Source organism: Rhipicephalus microplus, unplaced genomic scaffold (assembly GCF_043290135.1).
Source record: "Rhipicephalus microplus isolate Deutch F79 unplaced genomic scaffold, USDA_Rmic scaffold_18, whole genome shotgun sequence".
In the NCBI taxonomy this organism is placed as follows: domain Eukaryota; kingdom Metazoa; phylum Arthropoda; class Arachnida; order Ixodida; family Ixodidae; genus Rhipicephalus; species Rhipicephalus microplus.
The window spans coordinates 650,520-671,733 of record NW_027464591.1 but is presented as its reverse complement, the minus strand read 5'-3'; the positions used below and the strand labels follow the sequence as shown (position 1 = coordinate 671,733).

At 44.5% G+C, this 21,214-nt stretch overlaps 2 protein-coding genes across 3 annotated transcripts in view; one reads left to right on the top strand and one right to left on the bottom strand.

Annotated features, from left to right (window-relative positions):
* The window catches only part of LOC142785157 (phospholipid-transporting ATPase ABCA3-like), a 55,196-nt gene that overhangs the window by 19,101 nt on the left and 14,881 nt on the right, over positions 1-21,214 (bottom strand). Inside the window, exons 6-7 of the mRNA XM_075883607.1 lie at positions 8,927-9,181; positions 1,602-1,760 (exon numbers count right to left, since the gene is read on the bottom strand). Coding sequence (XP_075739722.1) covers positions 1,602-1,760; positions 8,927-9,181 — 414 coding nt within the window. The remainder of the gene's footprint in view (positions 1-1,601; positions 1,761-8,926; positions 9,182-21,214) is intronic.
* On the top strand, positions 18,534-20,599 carry LOC142785079 (uncharacterized). Of its 2 annotated transcripts, none has more exons than XM_075883481.1 (3): positions 18,534-19,033; positions 19,703-19,747; positions 20,298-20,599. In XM_075883481.1, exons 1-3 carry the CDS (start codon positions 18,895-18,897, stop codon positions 20,462-20,464), a joined length of 351 nt encoding a protein of 116 aa, XP_075739596.1. In that variant the 5' UTR covers positions 18,534-18,894; the 3' UTR covers positions 20,465-20,599. The 2 variants fall into 2 exon arrangements, with proteins under 2 accessions (XP_075739596.1, XP_075739595.1); XM_075883480.1 differs by having other exon boundaries at positions 19,625-19,747.

The following is a 21,214-nucleotide window of genomic DNA, read 5'->3' as shown; positions in this document are numbered from 1 at the left end:
CCTTCTCGGTGACGCTGTAGTTTGATTCAGCCTTGGTGAGAGTTCTGCTAGCGTAGGCGACGACATACTTGGCAAATCCAGGATTGCGTTGCGCGAGAACCGCACTCGGGCCTTTTTCTTGTGTTGATGATAGCTGAGCTGATGGTATCAACGTCTTTCTTATTCACTACAAGGTATACTTTACCGAAGAGGAATGGCGATTCCAGTTGGTCACCAACTGTGTCCGAATCTCAGTTGACATTGTCCGACGTCTAATTGGTACGTCTAATTCAATAAGTTTGAGAGCTGAGCTAGTTGGTAACTGATCATTATACCATATGGTTTAGAAGCCCCCTTTTTATGGGACAAAATTGACAAGAAAGACACCACACTTGTGGCGAATGTCGTGTCTTTTCTCTTTTGTCTCTCTAAAAATGGCAGCATATCTACGGAGTGAATGATAGAGAGTGGGGCGAAGCATCCGTCCGTCCATTTGTTCTTGCTTCCGTCCGTTCATGCGTGCGTTTGTGTGGCCGCCCGTGCGTCCATCCGCCCGTCCGTGCGTGCGTCTGTTAGTGCATTCACACGTCCATCTGTGCGTCCGTCCATGCGTTCGTTCATGATTCCGCTCCTGCGTCCGTCCATGCGTCTATCCGTCCGTGCAGCCATCTGTACGTCCGTCCGTGCACCTGTCTGTGTGTCCGTTCGTCCACCTATTCAACACTCCTAGTACCACCATCTCGCATCTTCTCGTCATATATTTCTCATATAGACGTACCGCCATCCAGCAGACATTCCAAGGACTGAACGAGAGGAGGCACACACACACTTTCTTACGGTTTGCGCTTCATGTCTACTTTCCACCTTTAACCTCCTCGAGTTCATGGTATATACTAGTTCACTGTATTCATGGCACTACGGTCCAACGCTCGCTAAACCTTTCTAAAACCAAGGAGGTTACGCCCAGCGAGTATAACGTAGCAACCCTTTCTTGTCAGATAGTGTTCAATGTACATGCCAATGGCGGCTATGGGGAAACGAGAGAGAGAGGAGAATTCGGCTTTTAGATAACGCGCACACTGCGAATTTTTTATTGTTCAAGAACGCACAAAAGAAATCTCCCACCGGCACCACCTTGGAGGTCAAAATGTAAGACTGGTTACGCACTACTACTACTACTACTACGACTACGAGGGACGAACGGGCGCCGCTATAAGGAGCTTCGCCCCTGTAAACGCGCTAATTAACAATACGGTATAGTGGTACGTGTGTTGCGGCGTGGTCACCTTTCCATTGAGCGTTTGCTCTACGCCACTTTCAAAGATTTCATACTCCGCGCTGCGGCATGTTGCGATAGTTCCACTTTTTACCATATTTTACGGGACAAATAGAAACTACTGCTTGGTTAAGTTTCCTTTTGGTGGGGCATTTCCATGCCTACTTGAACCTATTGTTAAACTTACCGAGTATTTCTACTATCAGGCCTGTGAAAGGAGCGTCTCAGGAACGCAGAATCACTGCGACTACGACTTGGTCGAAAATTGCCGGAGTTCATCTTTGACGCGACTGAACGCTACATTGTGCAGCTATGTGCAGCCAGCTGCCCAGCGTCATTAACCTACCTCGTACACATTACGCACGACGGACACGCCACCAATGTATGCATCACCCTCCTGCGGCAGGATTTCGCCCGTCAGTATCTTGAAGGTGGTGGTCTTTCCAGCACCATTGACTCCGAGAAGGCCGAAGCACTCGCCCGAGCGCACGCTGAAGCTCAGGCCCTGCATCAGCGCAGATGACGTTCGAAATTGGTTTCATGCAGCAGTCCTTGTGAACATTCAACGCATATTCATACTATTTGTTCCCTTATTCAATGCGTAGCACCCTGACCTTGCAATTGCAGCGAGTAAGAGTGTCCTAATGAAAAAAATTTCTCACCTCACGTGCACGTTGCCTGACACAAGTGTGAGGCTGTGAATGCAACGAAATTTTTTCATTACAGTTGACTTGTTCCTTGTTCAAGGAACCTTGCTCAAGGAAAAGCCTTGTTCTTTTTACGTCCACCCATTCTAAGCTAGTCAATTGAAGCATTGCTTTTTCCTGTCTAAGAGCAATTCTAACTGGCTCTTGTCACCGCCAGATAGAGTGCAGTTTCTCGCTCTTAGTTCACCGCCTTCAACAAGCAGGCTTTTCTAATCCTCTGCTAACTTCTATTGCCGAAGCTCTCCTAACGTTACTAAGATTGCCTGATAAGGCACAAAGCAACAGTTAACTCAATAAGCCTCATTATAGCAAGGCTGTTATTCCCTACGTACACGAATTTTCCCATAGGCTAAAGAAGGTCGCTGGAAAAGGTGCCGGTTCCGGTGCGTAACACGACTGATCGTCTGCGCAGCGCATCGAATTGCGCGTGGCAGCGGCGGAGCATCATTGCGCGTGCGCAGACCAGTGTCACGGGAATTTGGCTCAGCGAGGCCATTGTACCTAACGCTACAAAATAGTGTAAGTGTTGCGTTCTGCGCACGCGACATGCTCGCTGGCCTATGTCGAAGAGCCAACAGTGAAGGACCTAAGAAAGAAGCAGGCACTAAGAAACATGCTATGTGCCATTTTGAATGTGTTTTAGCGATTTTCTACAAGATAATATTTACTTGTGGACAATGGCCAAACAGGGCGATGCATGAATGATCGGTTCAGGAAGCACGCTAACTTTCTAAAAGGTTTTCTTCCCAGCCACTTGGCAGATCATTGTAATAGGTCTTGTTGTCAGCCAATTCTTGACAAGTGTTTGATCACGGGGGATATAAAAATCGGCGCGAGCACGAGATTAGTGAAGCCTTCTATATTCAACAACTTGGTGCTTCCTGTGTTAGCGTACCCTCAATTTTTCTTAACTGCTATGAAGTTAGTTATCTGGGGTTCACTTATATGACCGGTTGTTGATAAGGTAGGCCGTATGGTGAATGTATGCAATTCTGCTTATGGTGCGTGGTTATGTGCAGATCCTGTTTTCTATATATTGCAGTTAGTTTGCCGTAAACTTTGATTGTTTTTTCAGGGCTCTGTTCTCGTCTCTTCTTTCCCTTCTTGTCGTTTGCGCTCTTAAGCACTTTCTTCGTCTACCACGCCTTCAAGAACTTAGTCAAGATGTATGATATTTGCATTTTTTTCTATTGTAATACTGCACTTTCTATGAATGTCTGAGTAATGAATACTAACTACACAAAAGGTATGTTTTGAGGAAATAATATTATGAGACCTCTTAAGCTGCTAAACAATACAAGAAAAATTACAAATTTCGCAGAATCGTCATTTTCGTCTATATTGAGACGTGATTTTTACTGTCGAGTGTTTCAAATAAATATGACCTTCAAACCTAAACAGGAAGAGAAAGAAAAGGTATTTTCATATGCCAATTGTTATCATTACATATTTTTGTTTTAAGGAAGAAAATAGGTTTTGAACTTTCCCATTGATGAAAATAGGGAGTTTCAAGGCGGCAGCTGTCGTATGACCAAATGGGAAGATAGGCGCCAATAAGAATGCTAAAAAAATATTTTCTTCCTTAAAACAAAAAAACGTAATGATGGTATAGGAGAAGAACTGTTTTTTTTGCTTTCAATTTATGTATAAAGGTAATTTTTAGTTGAGCCACCACATGGCGTAAATTGCATCCTAATATGGACAAAAATTACGATTTTGTAGAATTTATGATTTTTTCTCATAAATTTTACCAACTTGAGAGGTCTCAATTATTTTTTTCTCAAAATATACATTGCGTGGAGTAAGTATTCACTACTCAGATATTCATACAAACTGCAGTACTTCAATAGAAAATTGCAAACATAACACATTTTGGATAAATTCTTAGAAGCATATGTGCCAGTATTATTGCAATATTATTACTGAGCTTCAAACACTTTACACAAGAATCTTTACTCAACATGTAGACAAAATTTGGTATAGAACGTACTTTTAAAATAAATTTTTTTCATAAACAACACCCAAACGACATTCCGGAAAGTTCCGAAGGCAACCACGTGACCAAACATTTTTTTCTCTCCGAAATATCCTACCGTTTCACTGCTTTCAATACAGTTAATCAGCACAATAATTTTCGTATGCATCTGAGATGGTCGGCAAAATGGCTGGGCTTTTGGCATAAAATCACCCTAACAGCTTGTCGTGAACACAAAAAAAGGTCCTATGCTTATTAAACCCTTTATTTACCAAGAAATATATTGTAAGTGCCTCCTCTCAGGCACTGTATAAAGCTGCTTTTTTTCACAGTTCTAAGGCGACTGCACGTGCTATTGTTGTTTACATGTGCAGCAGCGGCATTCATATCTAGTAGAACTTGCTGTTGGGATAGTTGGTGCATGTTTGCATTAAATATTAGTCAATTTTTGCGCCAAAATGATGACCACACAAACAAAGAAACACATAAACAGGATGGGCACTCATTTGCAATTGTATATTTCTTGAGGAAACAGGCTGATATAAACCCACTTTTCGCCAGCGCATGTGCAACCTACTCGGGCCGTCCCTTACCTAATGACGCTATAGGACACATGAACGCTAGATACCGTGCTTTCAGCTCATACACGATGAGTGAAGTTTTGCTAACGCAATTGATACCCCGTTTCTTTTGTGAAAGCCCTTCGAAATTGCTCTGGGTGTGAATCCACATGAAGTGACATACGCTCTTGAACGGGCACCGTCGTTATTCTTTACCGTAAGGGCGTGTTCCCTCGCTCGATCATTGACGCAGCGCCTCGTCGTCTGGCTAACATGTCTCTTTCTGCACGATAGGGGTATCTTGTAAACCACTTCAGTGGCAGACTTCGTGAATGGCCACGTATGCTTCTTTTTACAGCCTTTCAGCTGCTCAGCATGATTTTCAGCGATGCACCGGCGCAATTTTGCTAGTTTGTTAGGGGCACCAACACCATCAGTACTTCATGCCGACTCGCCACCTTTTTACGGTTGTACGTATGAATATATGGTATATTGTGAATATATGGTACAAACAGCTGCTAGTGAGCACCCGTCCTGTCCATGTGTTTTTTTTTGCGGTCGTGGTTTTGACGTGAAATTGACTATTCAATTCAGGCATTCATGTCTATTTACAGCACATGTTTAATGTCTGTAGCACAATATTACATGATGTATTTGTATTCATATTCGCATGTTCAAGAGAACAGAAGCCGTGCCAATTTTGTCGATTGGATACTATTTCATAATTCTGCACAAAACCATTATGAAATGCCCAACCACCCTCAATTATTTCTTAGTATTGTTAATTTTATCAAGAAACATAAAATCCATTATTCAACTTAAGTTTGCGCATCACCATCCAATTGATTGATGTGTGCAGTTTAATGTCCTAAAGCCACCGTTTGATTATGAGACGCTTTAGGGGAGGGCTCCAGAAATTTCGGCCGCCTGGGGTTCTTGTGCGCCCAAATCTAAAGAAATAGGCTTACAGCATTTCTGCCTGCATGAAAAATGCAGCTGAGTACTTTGGCGACTAAACCACCGAGGCAGGGTCATCATCATCCAAACTAATACAGATGTGCCAACCGTAATTATAGCTTTTAATTGACTATATTCTAACCTCACAGCAAAAGAAAAGAGTAGAACGGTTTAAAAGAAAGTTCTCCCCTCCCCCCTTTCTATGATGTCCATAACGCTTTTTAAGTCGCTTTTGCTAGGGTACGCTTTCGCTCTGCGGAAAAGTGCTTTTTGATTTGGAAGTGGCTCGCTGTCACAGGACACAAAAAATTTTTTTCCTATATTACTCTGCCATGCAGATGCAATTCAATAATGAGTACTAGTATAAGTGCTGGCCGTCTTTCAGAGTGATTTATGAAGTTTTTGCAGCCTTAAGCGACGATAAAGAAAATCGTATGCCACTTTTTTTCTTTTCGCCATCCCCTTGAGCTCCTCCTTTACGAATATCTGGAATTTCTGGGTCGCCTGTCAAACAGTTTGACGAGCTCGCCAAATGCTACTGCGAGTTTTACACCCGTATTTTAGAATGTCCCTTCACTAAATGCTTCACCTTGACTTGAAAAAATTGATTCTAGCGCCATCTCTAGACAGAGCAAGTCACTCAATATCAGGGATAATCTGCTGTGATTCTCAAGAAACGCAGCGTGATTTTTAGACAAGCGGTGGCGTTGTGCTCAGCTAGTACAAGTGAAGGATGAGATTCGTGTCGAGGAGCGTTCGTATATAGGGAGGATAGCATTGTTTGCACTGTGGGACAGTTCAAGAGTGACTTTGTTGAAATAGCTGCGCTCTCGTGTATTTTGAATGAATTAGCGTATGTCAAATAATTTCTACATATACTTTTATACTTTTTTTATGTGATTCAGTCTAATTTGCTGTACTGCTGTAAATTTGGAGCCCCACCGCGGTGGTCTAGGGACTATGATACTCGGCTGCTGACCCCCAGGTCGTAGGATCGAATCACGGCTGCGGTGTCTGCACTTCCAATGGAGGAAGAAAACCTGTAGGCCCGTGTGCTCAGATTTGGGTGCACATTAAAGAACCCCAGGTGTTTAAAATTTCCGGAGCCCTCCACTACGACGTTTCTCATAACCATATGGTGGTTTGGGGACGTTAAACTGCACATATCAATCAATGCTGTAAATTTGAAATTTCAAGCTCAAAAATGCTGTTTGTTTTTCCTGAAACCTGCTCCAAATTTGAATTTTCTCCCTGGAAAAGCAAGATAAAATGCTCCAAAATATTGCTCCAGATGATAGCTTGGCTGCTCCACCTCTGCCAGCTGTAAGTGATTACTCTTTCACCCTGCTTTTGTGTGTCCATTTTATGTTCTTTGATGTTGCATTGTTTCAGGGGGACATATTATGTGATGTGCTTCAAATTTTACATCTTTAAATCACTTGTTCTGCGTGGTTAGTATCTAGTGACACTGTTAAGCTATTGTAATTTTGCCTATTGTTTTCACTCCTGTATTATTGTTTCTCCAGTATTCTGAATGTCTGAACAAACAAGGGTTATTGTGAAATGAAAATGCCATTTCAAGACTGTTTTGTCATTACATTCATTAGAATACCACTAGCCTTGCATAATATGCATAAGGCATGCTACAACACATGCAAACTGTGGCGTATCAATGTGGTAATTGTAGTGTGCATTGATATCACGAGTGTTGAAGATTGGGTGAGTTGGTTCGTCGTACTTGAACTGGTATCGCGCATTACGGGGAAGAAGAAACGGCCGAGCAGACCGACACAAGAGGACAGAGTGCTATGTCCTCTTGTGTCGGTCTGCTCGGCCGTTTCTTCTTTCCCGTAATGCGCTATACCAGTTCAAGTGCATTGATATATTATTTGAGTATATTGGAGAAATAAGGCATGCTGCATTGCACTACTCTTCCTGCTGTTTGTATGCTTTACTGCATTGTGCTTTTGTGCTGCATTGAAGCGTGTTCCAATTAGTTCTTCATATTTAAGTGCAAATAAAGGCTCTTCTGTTGTACTTTGATATACATGCATCGGTCGTTAGAGCTCCATGCCGTACCATTGACGTCTGATTTTCGGTCTTCCTTTGTAGCAAATGGCATTCGGCTCTGCACAGCTGAAAAGCGTTTTTGATGAAGGTACAATTTGTCTATGAAGCCTGTATGTGCTCTGTGTCTAATAAAATAAAGCTTGATTTCATTTTGCACTATGGCATGACTTTGTGAACGTTCTGTTATGTGGGACAGCTCATTTTGAGTGATGCCTTCGCATTCAGCTAGGATTACATGTTATATGTGAGAGCATTATATGCAGTGCTTCATATATGCACCATAAAAACTGTGCTAGGGCCAGGATTACCACACGGCGGCAGGAGCTACTACAATAGGACATCTGCACATGAAAGGTCTAGCTAAAGGGTAAGCTTTCACGCGCTTCTACAAGGGCCTACTGGAAAGGGGTAACACTCGAATTATGGAAAGGGGTAACACTCAAATTAGGGGTGTGAGTTATAGACACTATAAACACCTATATGGGTGTAATTTGGTTTACAGTCTTTTCTACGAATTTACCTCACCCATAAACCACGAGGTTGCTAAGAATGAGACGAGTAAGCACTCAAGATATTGTGTATCCACATAAAATTTTCTCTCAGCGACAAGATGATGTAAAAAAGTAGCATAACTTCCCTATCCACTGAAGTACGTAATACGCGAATTCCACTAGTCGTACCGCAGTTAGCGGGGCTTTTATGGAGCCCGGAGGCAAGCGTTCGGTTCGATTACCGTACTGCAACGCTTTATTTTTGGTTGCAACAGGTCGATTCAGACCTAACAGATCGAACAGACCCTAACACTAAGTAGAGTACTCGTTAAATAGTTAACAACTTTTTCTAAGCACGTCACGTCTGCTGATCAGAGTGCAGTTCGGCATCATTGGCAAGCAGAATAATAAGGCCCAACTCGTCGTTTAACAAATAATTTAAGTGCAGCTAACCTCATTATTACTTTATTTGGGCCATGAGTGCGACTCTATGTGGTTGTCACGTGCAATGGCAAAATATTGTTCACGAAATTCTTGCTTAATAAACACTCATAAAAATTTTATTCAACCTGCAGTTCTAATTGCAACGTTGCAAGTCTCAATGACGATGCAGCAAGATAAGCCCCGAAGCTAAACTAGTTGACTCATAAGTTGAGCTCTGAGTTGGTTCAAGTCGTAAGACAATTACGAAAGCTCCTTGACCGAAACGTGACAAATTATGCTTATTTTTGTATGTTCTACAGTCTTTCACACGCAAATTTTTGGGGCGGTACTTAGCAATTACAATAGCTTTTGTGTGAGCGTTGAAACCGAACGTTGTTGCATCCGATACATCACTTGTGTTAAAAGCTGAGCGCTCTGTGCAGGCTGAAGTTCGTGGCACCAAGTTTCAATTATAGAACGATGTTCACCTGTAGCACAATGTGGCCTTCCAGGTAACCGTAAGCCTTGTGGAGGCGGTACACCACCATGGCCGGCTGCGTGCTGTCTGGAACCTGGGACGGCATCATTGGTTGCTGCTTAGCCTGCAACTGGGTCTGTGATTCGGAAGGCTGGTTTGTCAACGCCCGTGGAATTGGCGAAGGCGTCACCGGATTCTGGACAAGATTCGCTACAAGTTTGTCTTCATCCACAACATCCGTGTCCTCGTGGTGCTTGACGGCCGGCTGAAAGTATGATTGAAATCGCAAAGAAAGAAAAAACGGTATGTGATCACGTTTATGACAGCACCAAACTATCTCAAGAAAAAAACAACTTTCAGCCGCATTTGAGTTCAAGTGAAAAACATTTAGCTGGCTAAAATAAAGATGTAGTGTGTGCAAAAGAATGTCAAGGAGCAAAATCTTAAATTATTCTGTCATTGGTTTGCCATGGTTAGCAGAGACTGATTCGTGCGATGACGTTTCCGTTCGGTTGCTATTACCTTTGTTTCTGCAAAATAATTTTTTCTTACAAGAATCGTATGTTCACTGTGAGATTAATCTTAGTGTAACGAATAATTTAAAGCGTGAACAACCTTCCTATACCTATTACTGCTATAGCTGCATTGTTTTCACAGCTTTTGTCACCACTAATGCCGTTTATTCTTAATTCCGTATGTGTGCACCCTGTCATGCGCATACGATGCCCACAGGAGTCTTCTTTATCAATTGGACGTGTCATCATCATTTGTATAATTTCCTCATCTGTAGATATCGTCATAATCATTTGTTTAATTTCCTCATCTGTAGATATTGTCATCAGTGTGTGCCAGCTCGAGCTCGCCTCGAATAAAGCTCTTCCTCATAAGTGGTGGAGGTGCTTCTCGATCTCCAAGTCCTCTCGCACGTTACCACTGGAGCTCCGCTCGGGTCGTCGTCTACTACCACCTGCCATGGCAGTGCAAGACAATCCTGCTCCATCCAACACCACCAGCCTAGTGCAGCCTCCGCCGTCGACCCTGGCCATCCACAGCCACCAGCGTGATCCGCCAGTATTCTCGGGTCTCAAAGGGGGTGACGTTGAAGAATCGCTACACACCTACGACCTCGTCAGCGAGTTGAACAGGTGGGATACTCTACACAAGTTGCGTACGGTTCCTTTCTACCTAACTGATGTTGCCGAAACCTGGTTTTAAAACCACCTCGAAGATCTTCCCGACTGGGACACATTCGCACGGCAGCTCCTTCAGATTTTCGATTCCCCCAGTGTTCGCGCCGAAGCAGCAACAAAAAAAGCTTGCTGAAAGCATTCAGCTGGCGGGTGAATCATACACCTCGTACATTGAGGATGTTCTTGCCTTGTGCAAGCGTGTAAATTCAGCTATGCCTCAAAGCGAACACATACGCCATATTATCAGAGGCATAAATACTATCGCATTCGACGCCCTTGCGTCGCAAAACCCTACCACGACTCAAGATGTCGTCACCATTTGCCAGAGACTAGAAGAACTTCAGTCTCTTCGTCTTTGCCATGATGCCTCGGACATTCATCTTTCTGCGGCCCTCGAAATCCGTACCCTCGTCCGTGACATCATTCGTAAAGAGCTTCATGGGCGCTGCTCTTCCTGCGCCCCACCGTCTACTTTAGCCTCAGCTCCAACCAAATTGCGGGACATCATTAGGCAAGAGATTGCATCTGCGTCACATTCACCTTGTTCCGCCGAATCCAGACCTCATCAGGTACCAATGTACGCATAAGTCGCGGCACTCTCAGCATCCACCGCTATCCCTGCGGCTACACCAGGTGACCATGTACCTGTGGCGTCAGTGCCACCACCGATGCACCCACAGCTGTATTACGCTATGCCGCGTCCTCAACGCCCAATCTGTTATTAGTGCGGCTCAGCGGTCATATATCTATCTCGCTTTTGCCGATAGCGTCAACAGGACGAGCAACGTGGCTACGCTCCAGAGGAACGCGGACGCTTCAGTTCACTCACGAACTACCAGCGCACGCTTTACCGGTCTTCTTTTCAGCGTTCGCCCTCTCCACCTTACAGTAGTGTTCTGCCTATGAACTCCCGTGAGTCTCGCCGCCGCTCACCATCTCCCAATCGCCGTTCCGTGTCGCCTCTGCGACCCGCCTCCAATGTTCTGAATGCCCACTCGGAAAACTCCCCAATGCAGTTTTAGGAGGGGAAACTGCATCCACCGGACAGCCAGCAATTTCTCCAGACAGACCATCGACAGTGTTAGTCGAAGGTATACGCGTCGAAGCTCTAGTGGATACCGGCGCTGCTATTTCCATTATTCGATCTGACCTTTGCTCCAGTCTCCGCAAAGTAACAACACCTTACTCGGGCCCGTTTCTCCGTGCTGCGACGAACACCATTTGTCGTCCACTCGCCCAGTGTACATTTCGTGTTTTCATAGACGGCATTCGTCATCATATTGCTGTTGCAGTTCTCCGTGAGTGCACCCACGAACTCGTTTTGGGGTAGGATTTTCTGTCGTCTGCACGCGCTTCTATATCTTGTCGTCAGCGCCTCATCCACCTCAATCCCACCGACTCTTCTGTATTGGAACCCGAACAGCGCATTCGTCTCGTCACCGCTTCAGATTATGTTCTTTGGCCATTCCGAAAAGAAGTAATTAGCGTTGATTGCAGCAACATTGTGGATGGCGACGTGCTTCTATTATCTTACGGCCACACGGTACATCGAGACATTCTGATCATTCCAGGCCTTGTTCGTTTTTCTGAAGGGTCTGCTTTTATTACTGCGTTAAATCAGACCCCCGAACCTTTATTGTTGCCCTGTGGATCAACAGTCACATGCGCTATTGACCCGCATCCTGTTGCAATTGTTGCCCTTCCAAGTCAAGAAGACCTACCAGAGCCAAGCACGCCGCCACTCAACTCTCCCACTCCTCTATCGGTGACGATAAGCCCTGATTTGACAGCAGCCTAGAGTCGAAAATCGCTGAATTTATTGTACAGACATCGCCCTTTGTTTGACGTTCATTCCGCTGTCCTTGGTATGACAACTTCTGCGACTCACCGAATTCAGACTGACGGCTTCCGCATAGTTCACCGGCGCCCATACCGCGTGTCTCTCGCAGAAAGGAAGATAATCGAGGTAAACATTTTAGACATGCTTCGACGAAATATCATACGTCCTTCCTTGAGTCCGCGGTCTTCGCCAGTTGTGTTGGTGCAAAAGAAAGACGGAACGGTACGTTTTTGCGTTGATTACCGGGCACTGAACAAAATAACGCGCAAAGATGTTTACCTTCTCCCACAAATTGATGACGCACTAGATTCGTTGCATGGCGCAGAGTATTTTTCGAGCCTTGACCTGCGATTGGGCTACTGGCAAATACCAGTGTCTGAATCTGACAAAGAGAAGACGGCGTTTACTACCCTAGATGGGCTATATGAATTCAACGTAATGCCTTTCGGACTTTGTAACGCACCTGCTACCTTAGAACGTATGATCGACAGCGTACTGCGTGGCCTGAAGTGTAAAACCTGCTTATGCTACCTAGACGACATCATAGTGTTTTCGTGTACCTTTTCGCCACATTCACAAAGTCTCGAAGAAGTCCTAGGTTGCCTTGCAGAAGCTCGTTTACACCTGAATACGAAAAAATGCACCTTCGCAAGCAAGACGATCAAGGTTCTAGAGCACTTAGTCAGCAAAGACGGTATTCGGCCGGATCCTGAAAAGCTTGCCGCCGTCCTCGAGTTTTCCCGTCCGTTGTGTCAAAAAGACCTGCGCAGTTTTCTCGGCTTGGTATCCTACTTTCGGCGCTTCATACGCTATTTCGAGAGGCTTGCCTCTCCGCTCCATCAACTGCTCGCAAGTAACATGGCATTCGTCTAGTTTGAAGACTGTGAAAAGGCTTTCCTGGCGTTGAAGCAAGCCCTGACATCCGACCCGGTACTATGTCATTTCGATCCAGGTGCACCCACAATTCTTCACACTAACGCCAGTGGTCATGATCTCGGTGCCGTTCTATTGCAGCGTGAAAACACCGCACGCGAACGTGTCATCGCTTACGCCAGCCGTGCTTTGACTGCTGCCGAGAAAATTTATACAATAACCGAACAAGGGTGCCTTGCTGTTGTATGGGCAGTACAAAATTTTCGTCCATACCTCCACGGCCGCCACTTCACAGTCGTCACCGACCACAACGCATTGTGCTGGCTTTCGTCGCTAAAGAACTTATCGGGTCGTCTTGGCCGCTGGGTGCTTCATTTACAAGAGCACAACTTTGATGTCGTCTACAGGTCTGGTAAGAAGCACCAAGATGCTGACGCTCTCTCTCGCTGCCCTCTACCCAACCATGATAACCCACCGTCACTAATTTCCACCGCTGCATTACTCATCGCAGGTCTCAGTTGGCTAAGATCCGGCCGCCCTTCTACCCTTGTGTCGCGTCAATGCGTTGACCCTTACTGCCGCTCCATACTAGCACGCTTAGAAGGTACATCCACTCCTCCCAACGCTTGACTTCGCCGACAACTGAAACAATTCAAGCTTCACGGTGGTGTTTTACATCGCTATATTTACCACGTTGAAGGAAACAAATGGGTCTCCATTATACCAAGTTGTCTACAACGTCAAGTTCTTGAGACATTCCACGATGATTCTGCTGCTGGGCATCTCGGCTATCACAAAACGTACTACAAAATACGCAGTCGGTTCACCTGGCCTGGCCTCTCATCCGCGATTGCCAAATGTGTTTCTTCTTGTGCCCTATGTCAACGGCGAAAATGACCCACTACTGCTCCTTCTGGCTTTCTCCAACCTCTTCCTTGTCGCACTTTGCCATTCGAAGTCGTCGGGATAGACGTGTACGGCCCCCTTCCCGTGACCTCCAATGGAAATCGTTGGATTGTAACGGTTGTTGATCACCTCACTCGTTACGCGGAAACCGCCTCACTGCACGCTGGTACAGCCACTGAAGTAGCAGATTTTTTTCTGCGTAACATATTTTTACGCCACTGAGCTCCACGTGTTCTGCTCAGTGACCGCGGCAAGGTCTTTCTTTCCTCTATTGTTGCCATGGTTCTACGAGCCGCCAACACCATCCACAAAACAACTTCTACTTATCATCCTCAAACAAATGACTTGACTGAACGCTTTCATCGTACCCTCTCGGACATGATTGCCATGTACGTCAACCCTGACCACATGAACTAGGACGCCATTTTGGCTATTCGTAACGTTTGCCTACAATACAGCTACGCAACGCACAACCGGCTTTTCTCCCTATTATTTTCTGTTTCATGGCCGCTCTCCAAGTGTAACTCTGGACGTCTCCTTCCTTTCGGCTCCTGCTACCTCAGCAAGCCCTTTATCCACACACTTTTTGTCTCGCCTCGAGCACTGCCGTCATCTGGCCTGAATCAACACCGGCATCTCTCAGGAAGCTCGCAAGTCTCGCTACGACTCAACACACCGTGCTGTCACCTTTTCCCCAGGAGACGAAGTTATTCTGTGGATTCCCGTGCGTGTGCCCGGCTTATGTGAAAAATTCCTCAGTCCTTTTAAAGGGCCTTATACGGTGATTGAACAAACGTCCCCCGTTAATATCCGTATCTCACCACTTAACGCTCCCTCTGACCACCGTTGCCATGGGACAGAAATTGTGCACGTTTCTCGGCTGAAACTGTACACCCGACGCAATTCCTAATATTGTCTCTCGCGCAGCCAGGAGGCTGCTTTCAGCGTGACTGGGAATCAGTGTGATCGCAGTCACCGACTCTTCTTTATCAATTGTACATGTCATCATCATTTGTATAATTTCCTCATCTGTAGATATCATCATCAGTGTGTGCCAGCTCGAGCTCACCTCGAATAAAGCTCCTCCTCATAATATCAGCAAATGGACATTCTTACGTTGTGTGAGATGCCAAAAGGCTTAATCAAACCGAAAGGAACGACCGATTTGTCGGTTCAAGATTTTGCTCGTGTTATTGATGTATTCATTACTGGTTCCCGGCATAACGTTTATAGACCCGTCAGTGTAGCTTATATAGAACCCGAAATCACGTAAGCAATGAAATTCTAATTCGGTACTTTAAGGAAGCATCTCGGGCCCTTTACTTGCGGGTAGTTTCTGCACAAGTGAGATGTGTCGAAGTTTCAAATTCCACGCTGCATGTGTGCTCACAAGTTCAGTTCAGAATAGCAGAGATCTATGATTATGAGAGTACAACCTGCGTCAAGGGTATATGAATCATTCGGAAAGTGTTGCAATTTAAATCTTTGTCTCTACAGAACATAACACAAAATGGCCTGTATTACCGCTATATGCGCGCTTCCAGGTCAGGTTGTAGGAATATTTTAGTAAGCTCCCGAGGTTTTTTAATATTACTGCGTCATAATACATATTGCCTACGATAGAAGTGGGGTAGCACAGCCCTGCCAAGATGGGGTCTTCCATGTATATGAGTCCCTGCCGCGTGACATACATTAATATCCCCGTGGACAAAAATTGCTGCAGATTCAACGCACCCAGTCAGCACTCGCTTGCAGCCAACCTCCTAACCATCAGGGGCCGGATTCACAAAACTCACTTACGAAAACATTTTTGCGCAAGAGAGATTTTGCTGCGTAAGTCGATTCACGAAACGAAAAAACGTCGTAAGAGGCCATCGTTGTCACATCGACCGCTGCAAATAAAGCGTGCTGTGACTGCCCGGGAACATGTCAGCGATGGTGATGCAGTTGCTATATTTGCTTACGTCACCAAAAAGTGCTCGTAAGTGGATTCACGAAGCGAAATTGTGCGTAAAAACAGCATGGCTGAGAGAAAATCCTAAGAGTGGTCCGGACCACTCTTAGGAACAATGAGGCTACTTAGAACCTGCTGCCGCGGCGGTATACTTTGGTGCCCTGGCTGGTTTTGAGTTAATTCACGCCCATTAAGGGCTGCCTGATGACTGCTGGTGCGTTTTTATTTCTTTCGGCGCTTTGAGCTTCGCGTGTTGTTTCCCTTGTACGCAGTGGATGGTGTTGACAACCACCATCGTCCAATAAGTTCGAAGTCGCAGTAATTGAAGAATTCTATTGGGCGTCAATGGCATAAAACTACGCATGTAAAGATTTGTGGTTGGATGAAAACCAATGTGATACGTGAATGGTCGGTGGATTCGAACGCGGCATGGCATAGGATCAACCTGATTTGTTATGTTGTTGTGTTGCGCCCCATCTCATCCAATTAAAAGTGCGACTCGAGATCCTTGCCTCATTGGTGGAAATTACCACCAAAGAGGTTAATGGGAGCACATTCTTTGCACGCTATTGGAAATAAAAATGAGAGGAAGTTTTCAGTGAGTGGTTCATAAAGTTTGTGCTCTAGTGTACTTTCATTGGCTCTAACTGTCCAAAGGTTGCGATCTCTGAAATACAGCTGTCGATACACTTTGGGACGATCTGGAACAAAGCGTACTCTGTAAACCAAAGCGTATTAGGGGTGCGCGTGATTACGCATGGAACTACAAACAAATCATGCATCTTCACCCTCACTGTTCAGACACCGATATGGACCGTGATAATATGGCAAGCAATCGGAATAAAATGACCCTAGTAACTTTTTGTGACACCGAAAATATGCAAACCCTCACAATTCTGGAGCAAACCTTGGCTGAATTCATCCCTGCGTCAATTACCAGCCATTTAACTTGGCGCACGAACATCATTCAAAAGTAGAGCGAGCCACTGACATGTATTTTGTGCGACGCAGCGACCACTTGACCTGAGAATAATAGCGTTGCGAAGGCAAGTCTTCTGTCGCATGCTCTGATCGAAGCAGACGACAAACGCGAGCAGACGACGGCTTGGCCGACAGGCACAGCTTGTGATTGGTTGTGAAGCAATACCCTTTACATCAGCTCACTCCGTGACGTTGCCAAAATACTTCTTTCATCTGGCACGCCTGTCCTGTTCTTCATATCACCCCCCTCGCATATAAGAGAAAATTTTTTCACGCCGTGAAAATAGTGCAAGTACTTTCTAAAAGCTCTCTTATGTGCAGCGCAGTTGTCGAAAACAACATGGCGTCGTAAACAGCATATCGGTCGGTGCGACTTTCAGCAAACGCTTTCGCACGAGTTACTTCAGCGTTTGACCGGATGTGTTGTGATTACAGCAGCTCTTTCGGTGCGTGTAAGCAGTGCGGAAAGCTGTGGCAGTGCAATGGTGTACGGTGAAGCGCAGCGAAGCCTGTGCGTTGGTGTGGTTATCAAGCGGGGATCGGCGTCGATGTATCGACGGCAACTAACACTCGAGAAGCCTGCAATGTGTGTTTGTGTGCCGGTAACAGTTCGTTCGCTTGACTTTCCAGTCTCTCAGTTGGGTGCTGTGCGACATTTCGGATTGACAGCGTTTTGACACGTTACTTGAGTGACCACAAGTACGTACGGAAACGTATGAACTACGCGCTCGGTTCTTGCTTCGCCACTAGTTAGCCCGTACGCTTCTATTTACTTGAGAGCAATGTACTGTTCGGGAGTGAAACGATGTTCGTTGTGAACAGTGGTGCTGTGTTGACGTTCCAAGACTTGTGAGCAATATGTGCACGTGTGACCGAAAATTGAAAGACAGCGTTGATAACTGTTTTGCCCTGTGAAGTTGTGGTAGGGCAGCTTGGCGCCTTTGTTTGTTAAGTCGTCACTTCTCCTTTTTCTGACAACCATAGTCCTAGCGCTGTGATGTGATCAACCAAAACTGCGAGATGCTACATTCTGTTGTGGATCGTGTTACTTTGGAAGCGCGCCTAGACTGTTCTTCGGTAACAACTTGAGAGTTCTATGTGGCAGCGAGAGCCCGTGAACGTCAAGCTTCCCTCCGGCCCCCAGACCTAGCGCTGTGATGTGATCAACCAAAGCTGCGAGATGCTACATTCTGTTGTGGATCGTGTTACTTTGGAAGCACGCCTAGACTGTTCTTCGGTAACAACTAGAGAGTTCTATGTGGCGGCGAGAGCCCGTGAACGTCAAGCTTTCCCTCCGGCCCCCAGAAAAAGCAAAGATTTCACAGGTGCCTTGCTTTGGATGAAGTTGTAGGCCGATGTCGCCTAACTACAGGTTTCCGAGTTCGTCTTGCCATCGTTTTGCACGGCACTAGAGCCTTGACAACAGCCGGTCGTGGCCAGTTCTTACATTTTATCAATGGACGTGCACGCCTGGCCAGCCCTTCATTGCTGTCATTGGCAACTTCCAGTCTGCAGATGCCCTTTGCCTGTTGGCCGTACTTGGTTCGTCATGACACTTACGGCTACTAAATTCTGCCATCGGTGAGTTCACCTTGCAGAACTAAATTTCACCGGTACTATAATTCACGCAGTTCTATAACGTGTGCAAGTTTTTAAGCCCATCAGATGTAATGTTTCTCTATGGTAAGTTGAAGCATAAAAAATTTACTACTACTGTTATATACATACATATATTATGGAGCAAATACATAAAAAGTTTTTTGTGATTTGATACAAGTGAGCTCTTGTTTGATTATGAGGTTAGGCCTGTCGATTGACCACGTTTGATAGTTGGAAAGTTAATGTGAATTTATTTTTCAGGAGCCAGGTTGCACCTAAAAATGTTATGTTATTTTGGAAAATTAGTTCATTAGATGATTACCACTGTGGTAGTACTATACTTCAGTAGGACATATATATTGGGGTGCGTAAATTTTATATGAGGCTTCAGTTTATTTCAAAGTGATTATAGCAGATTTCGGTCACTTTAACGAAGTGATAGCTCCCTCAAATAAGTATTAGAAGTGAGTGCTTTTAATGATTGTTTTTAAATATCTCGTTTTTGGCTCTTCACAGATCGCAGAGATTGGTTTGTTAATGTCCTGTGATGCATCTGTTGCACATTCTGGCACATCAATCCTCATCATTACTTGGAGCACCTGTACAAAAATAGGAAGGACACGTTCTCCCCAACTATGCAAGCCTATGTCACGGCTGGGACTGTTATCATTCAGCGGATGTGGCGTGGAAGCATGCATGGCAGCCTCATCTGGAAGGACTGCGATCTGCTTGGGAGCTTCGAGGGCACAAAACTGCCTAACGGCTGGCTGCAAGGTTAGTTTTTCTTTAATACATACGATTACGTGAACACCACTTACTGTGCACAAATTGAAAACCCAAGCATGGTTGCTTTCAGTGGATACCTGTAATATTCTTACACATATTCTTATTCAACATTTATAGAACTAAATTGCAAGATAATTGAGAAGGTTGAAAGCTGAAAGCCTGCAGCTTATGAATGAAACTCCAATAATCTGAGACTCAAAAGCGTGTGCTTTAAAACGAGCACAAATACTTTGATTCCTTATTGAGCTCTCGAGCTTGTGACTCCCTCTGTGGATCAAGTGCTCTGGAAGAAAATAGCAAGTGGGTGAAAATCGCCTGCCTGTTCACAACTTCCAAGGAGAAAGACCTATTGCAGAACCCTCAGATGACATAGGGCCAGTAACTGCATCTTTTACTTAATGTAGCTTTTTCTCTCTCAGTGCTGTTGCTTGTGTTTAGCCGAACATGTTCACCACGATTGCATAGTGATATATATTTTTCTACCAATTGTACCTGACCTAAGTATGCATTGTTGATCGCTAAAGGTGACGTTCAGTGTGTTTCAAAGCCATGGCTTCCCATTTCTCTGTCTGTGGCTAGCCTATTTCAGCAGCAGAGCGATGCAGCTAGCACACATGCAATCCAAGTCATGGAGTGCTCCTTTGGTCTTCTGCGCAGGACGCAGCATATCCATCCGGCAAGACACTGGTATCAACAATAATGGTGAGTGTTGGTGGCACCTGTAGGAGCCCGTTGTGTTTGTTGCGTATGATTATTTCCCATGATGAAGTGCATTTTTGAAAGGTTTTCTTCATTTAGAATAATAGATGTCAGCAACAAGCACACTCATAATATACAAGTTATTTGTGTCTTCTAGACTGCCCATTTGCTCCTATTCGCAGTACGGTGAGCTGGCTATGTTAGACAGCCTTAAAGTTATGAACATTTGCTGTTGTGTTGTAATGCAGTCTAACTTGTGTTTCTTAATGAACTTATTTGTGGTCTGCTTCTCGCACCTAGTGTAAAGTCGAAATAGAAGAAATTTTATTGGCTTTTTATGTCTGGCAGAAGTTTCATGCCTTCATCTATAACATTGTAGTTTTGCTCTTGTATCATATTTAATATATTTTCAGTCTTCACTCTTTGTGTGTGTGTGTGTTGAGGCTTGTCATTGGCTTCTGAAAATACAATATCTGTAAATATGAACACATAATTGACAACTATACACTCTTGCATGTAGCATGGTTGTAACAATAATCTGTATTTTTCTAAGTTCCAGCAGTAACAAGGGGTTTGGTGCTCCACGGTCATGTACAGTGTATCAAGAACAGAGCACAGAAGACCAACAAGTATAAAGGGACTGCCAGTCACTGTTCTCCTGCGCAAAGTTTACAACAGCAGAAAGAGCACATTGTGATGTCAGGAGCAGCTGCTGCTTAACTTCTTAGCAGTGCATTATTCAGCAGTTCATTTGCTTGCATTCGAAATTATTTAAATTTTGAATGGAAGATACCAAACTATGACACTAATTCAAAGGCTGCTGTAGTGTTAGTGGGCAAATATTTTTGAGCTGAAGTTTTTAACATGTGTGTTATTTCCTGCGTGCCTCTACATTTACATGCTAGAAACCACAGCATTCATGGTCGCCAAAGGTAACTGTGTTTGCATTCTTTGTAGTACAAGAAGTAAAGCCTTGGATGCAGTAATCATGTACTTAGTCGATTTAATCCTTCAGTGTACACTCATTTGTATAGCACCAATGATGCCATGAGTGTATAAGCTCTGGGAAATGAATCTATGTGGATTATTTTATTTGGAAGGAAGAGGATCATCACTACTCCTAGTATATCTTAACAGTAGATTTTAGTGCTTGGGTATTATCCCACTGCCTGTCCGTCCTTCAACAGTCTACTTATCTACTGTGTAAGTGTAACTTTTTTAATGTATACTTTGCTCGGATAGGTTTGTTCTTAATGTAATGCAAGTGACTTATCATCTATGCAGCTCTACTCAGACTAGAAATAAAAGTATTTATTTTTATATGTAGCTATAGCATGCATTCACTTGTGTTTTTCTAGGTGCCTGTACAATTGTTTACCCCAACAAAAGTGCTGGTATACTCTAATATTGAATCTGGCATCTTAAAATAGTTTGTTAGTGGAAGTAAGAATGTGTTTACAACCAATATTA

Bases quoted from the DNA above. Each gene is read 5' to 3' on its own strand.
- LOC142785079 (XM_075883480.1), top strand. From the start codon at position 18,895: ATGCAAGCCTATGTCACGGCTGGGACTGTTATCATTCAGCGGATGTGG. The intron at 19,034-19,624 runs GTTAGTTTTTCT...GTCTGTGGCTAG, and splicing joins GCCTAACGGCTGGCTGCAAG to CCTATTTCAGCAGCAGAGCG. The intron at 19,748-20,297 runs GTGAGTGTTGGT...TATTTTTCTAAG, and splicing joins CACTGGTATCAACAATAATG to TTCCAGCAGTAACAAGGGGT.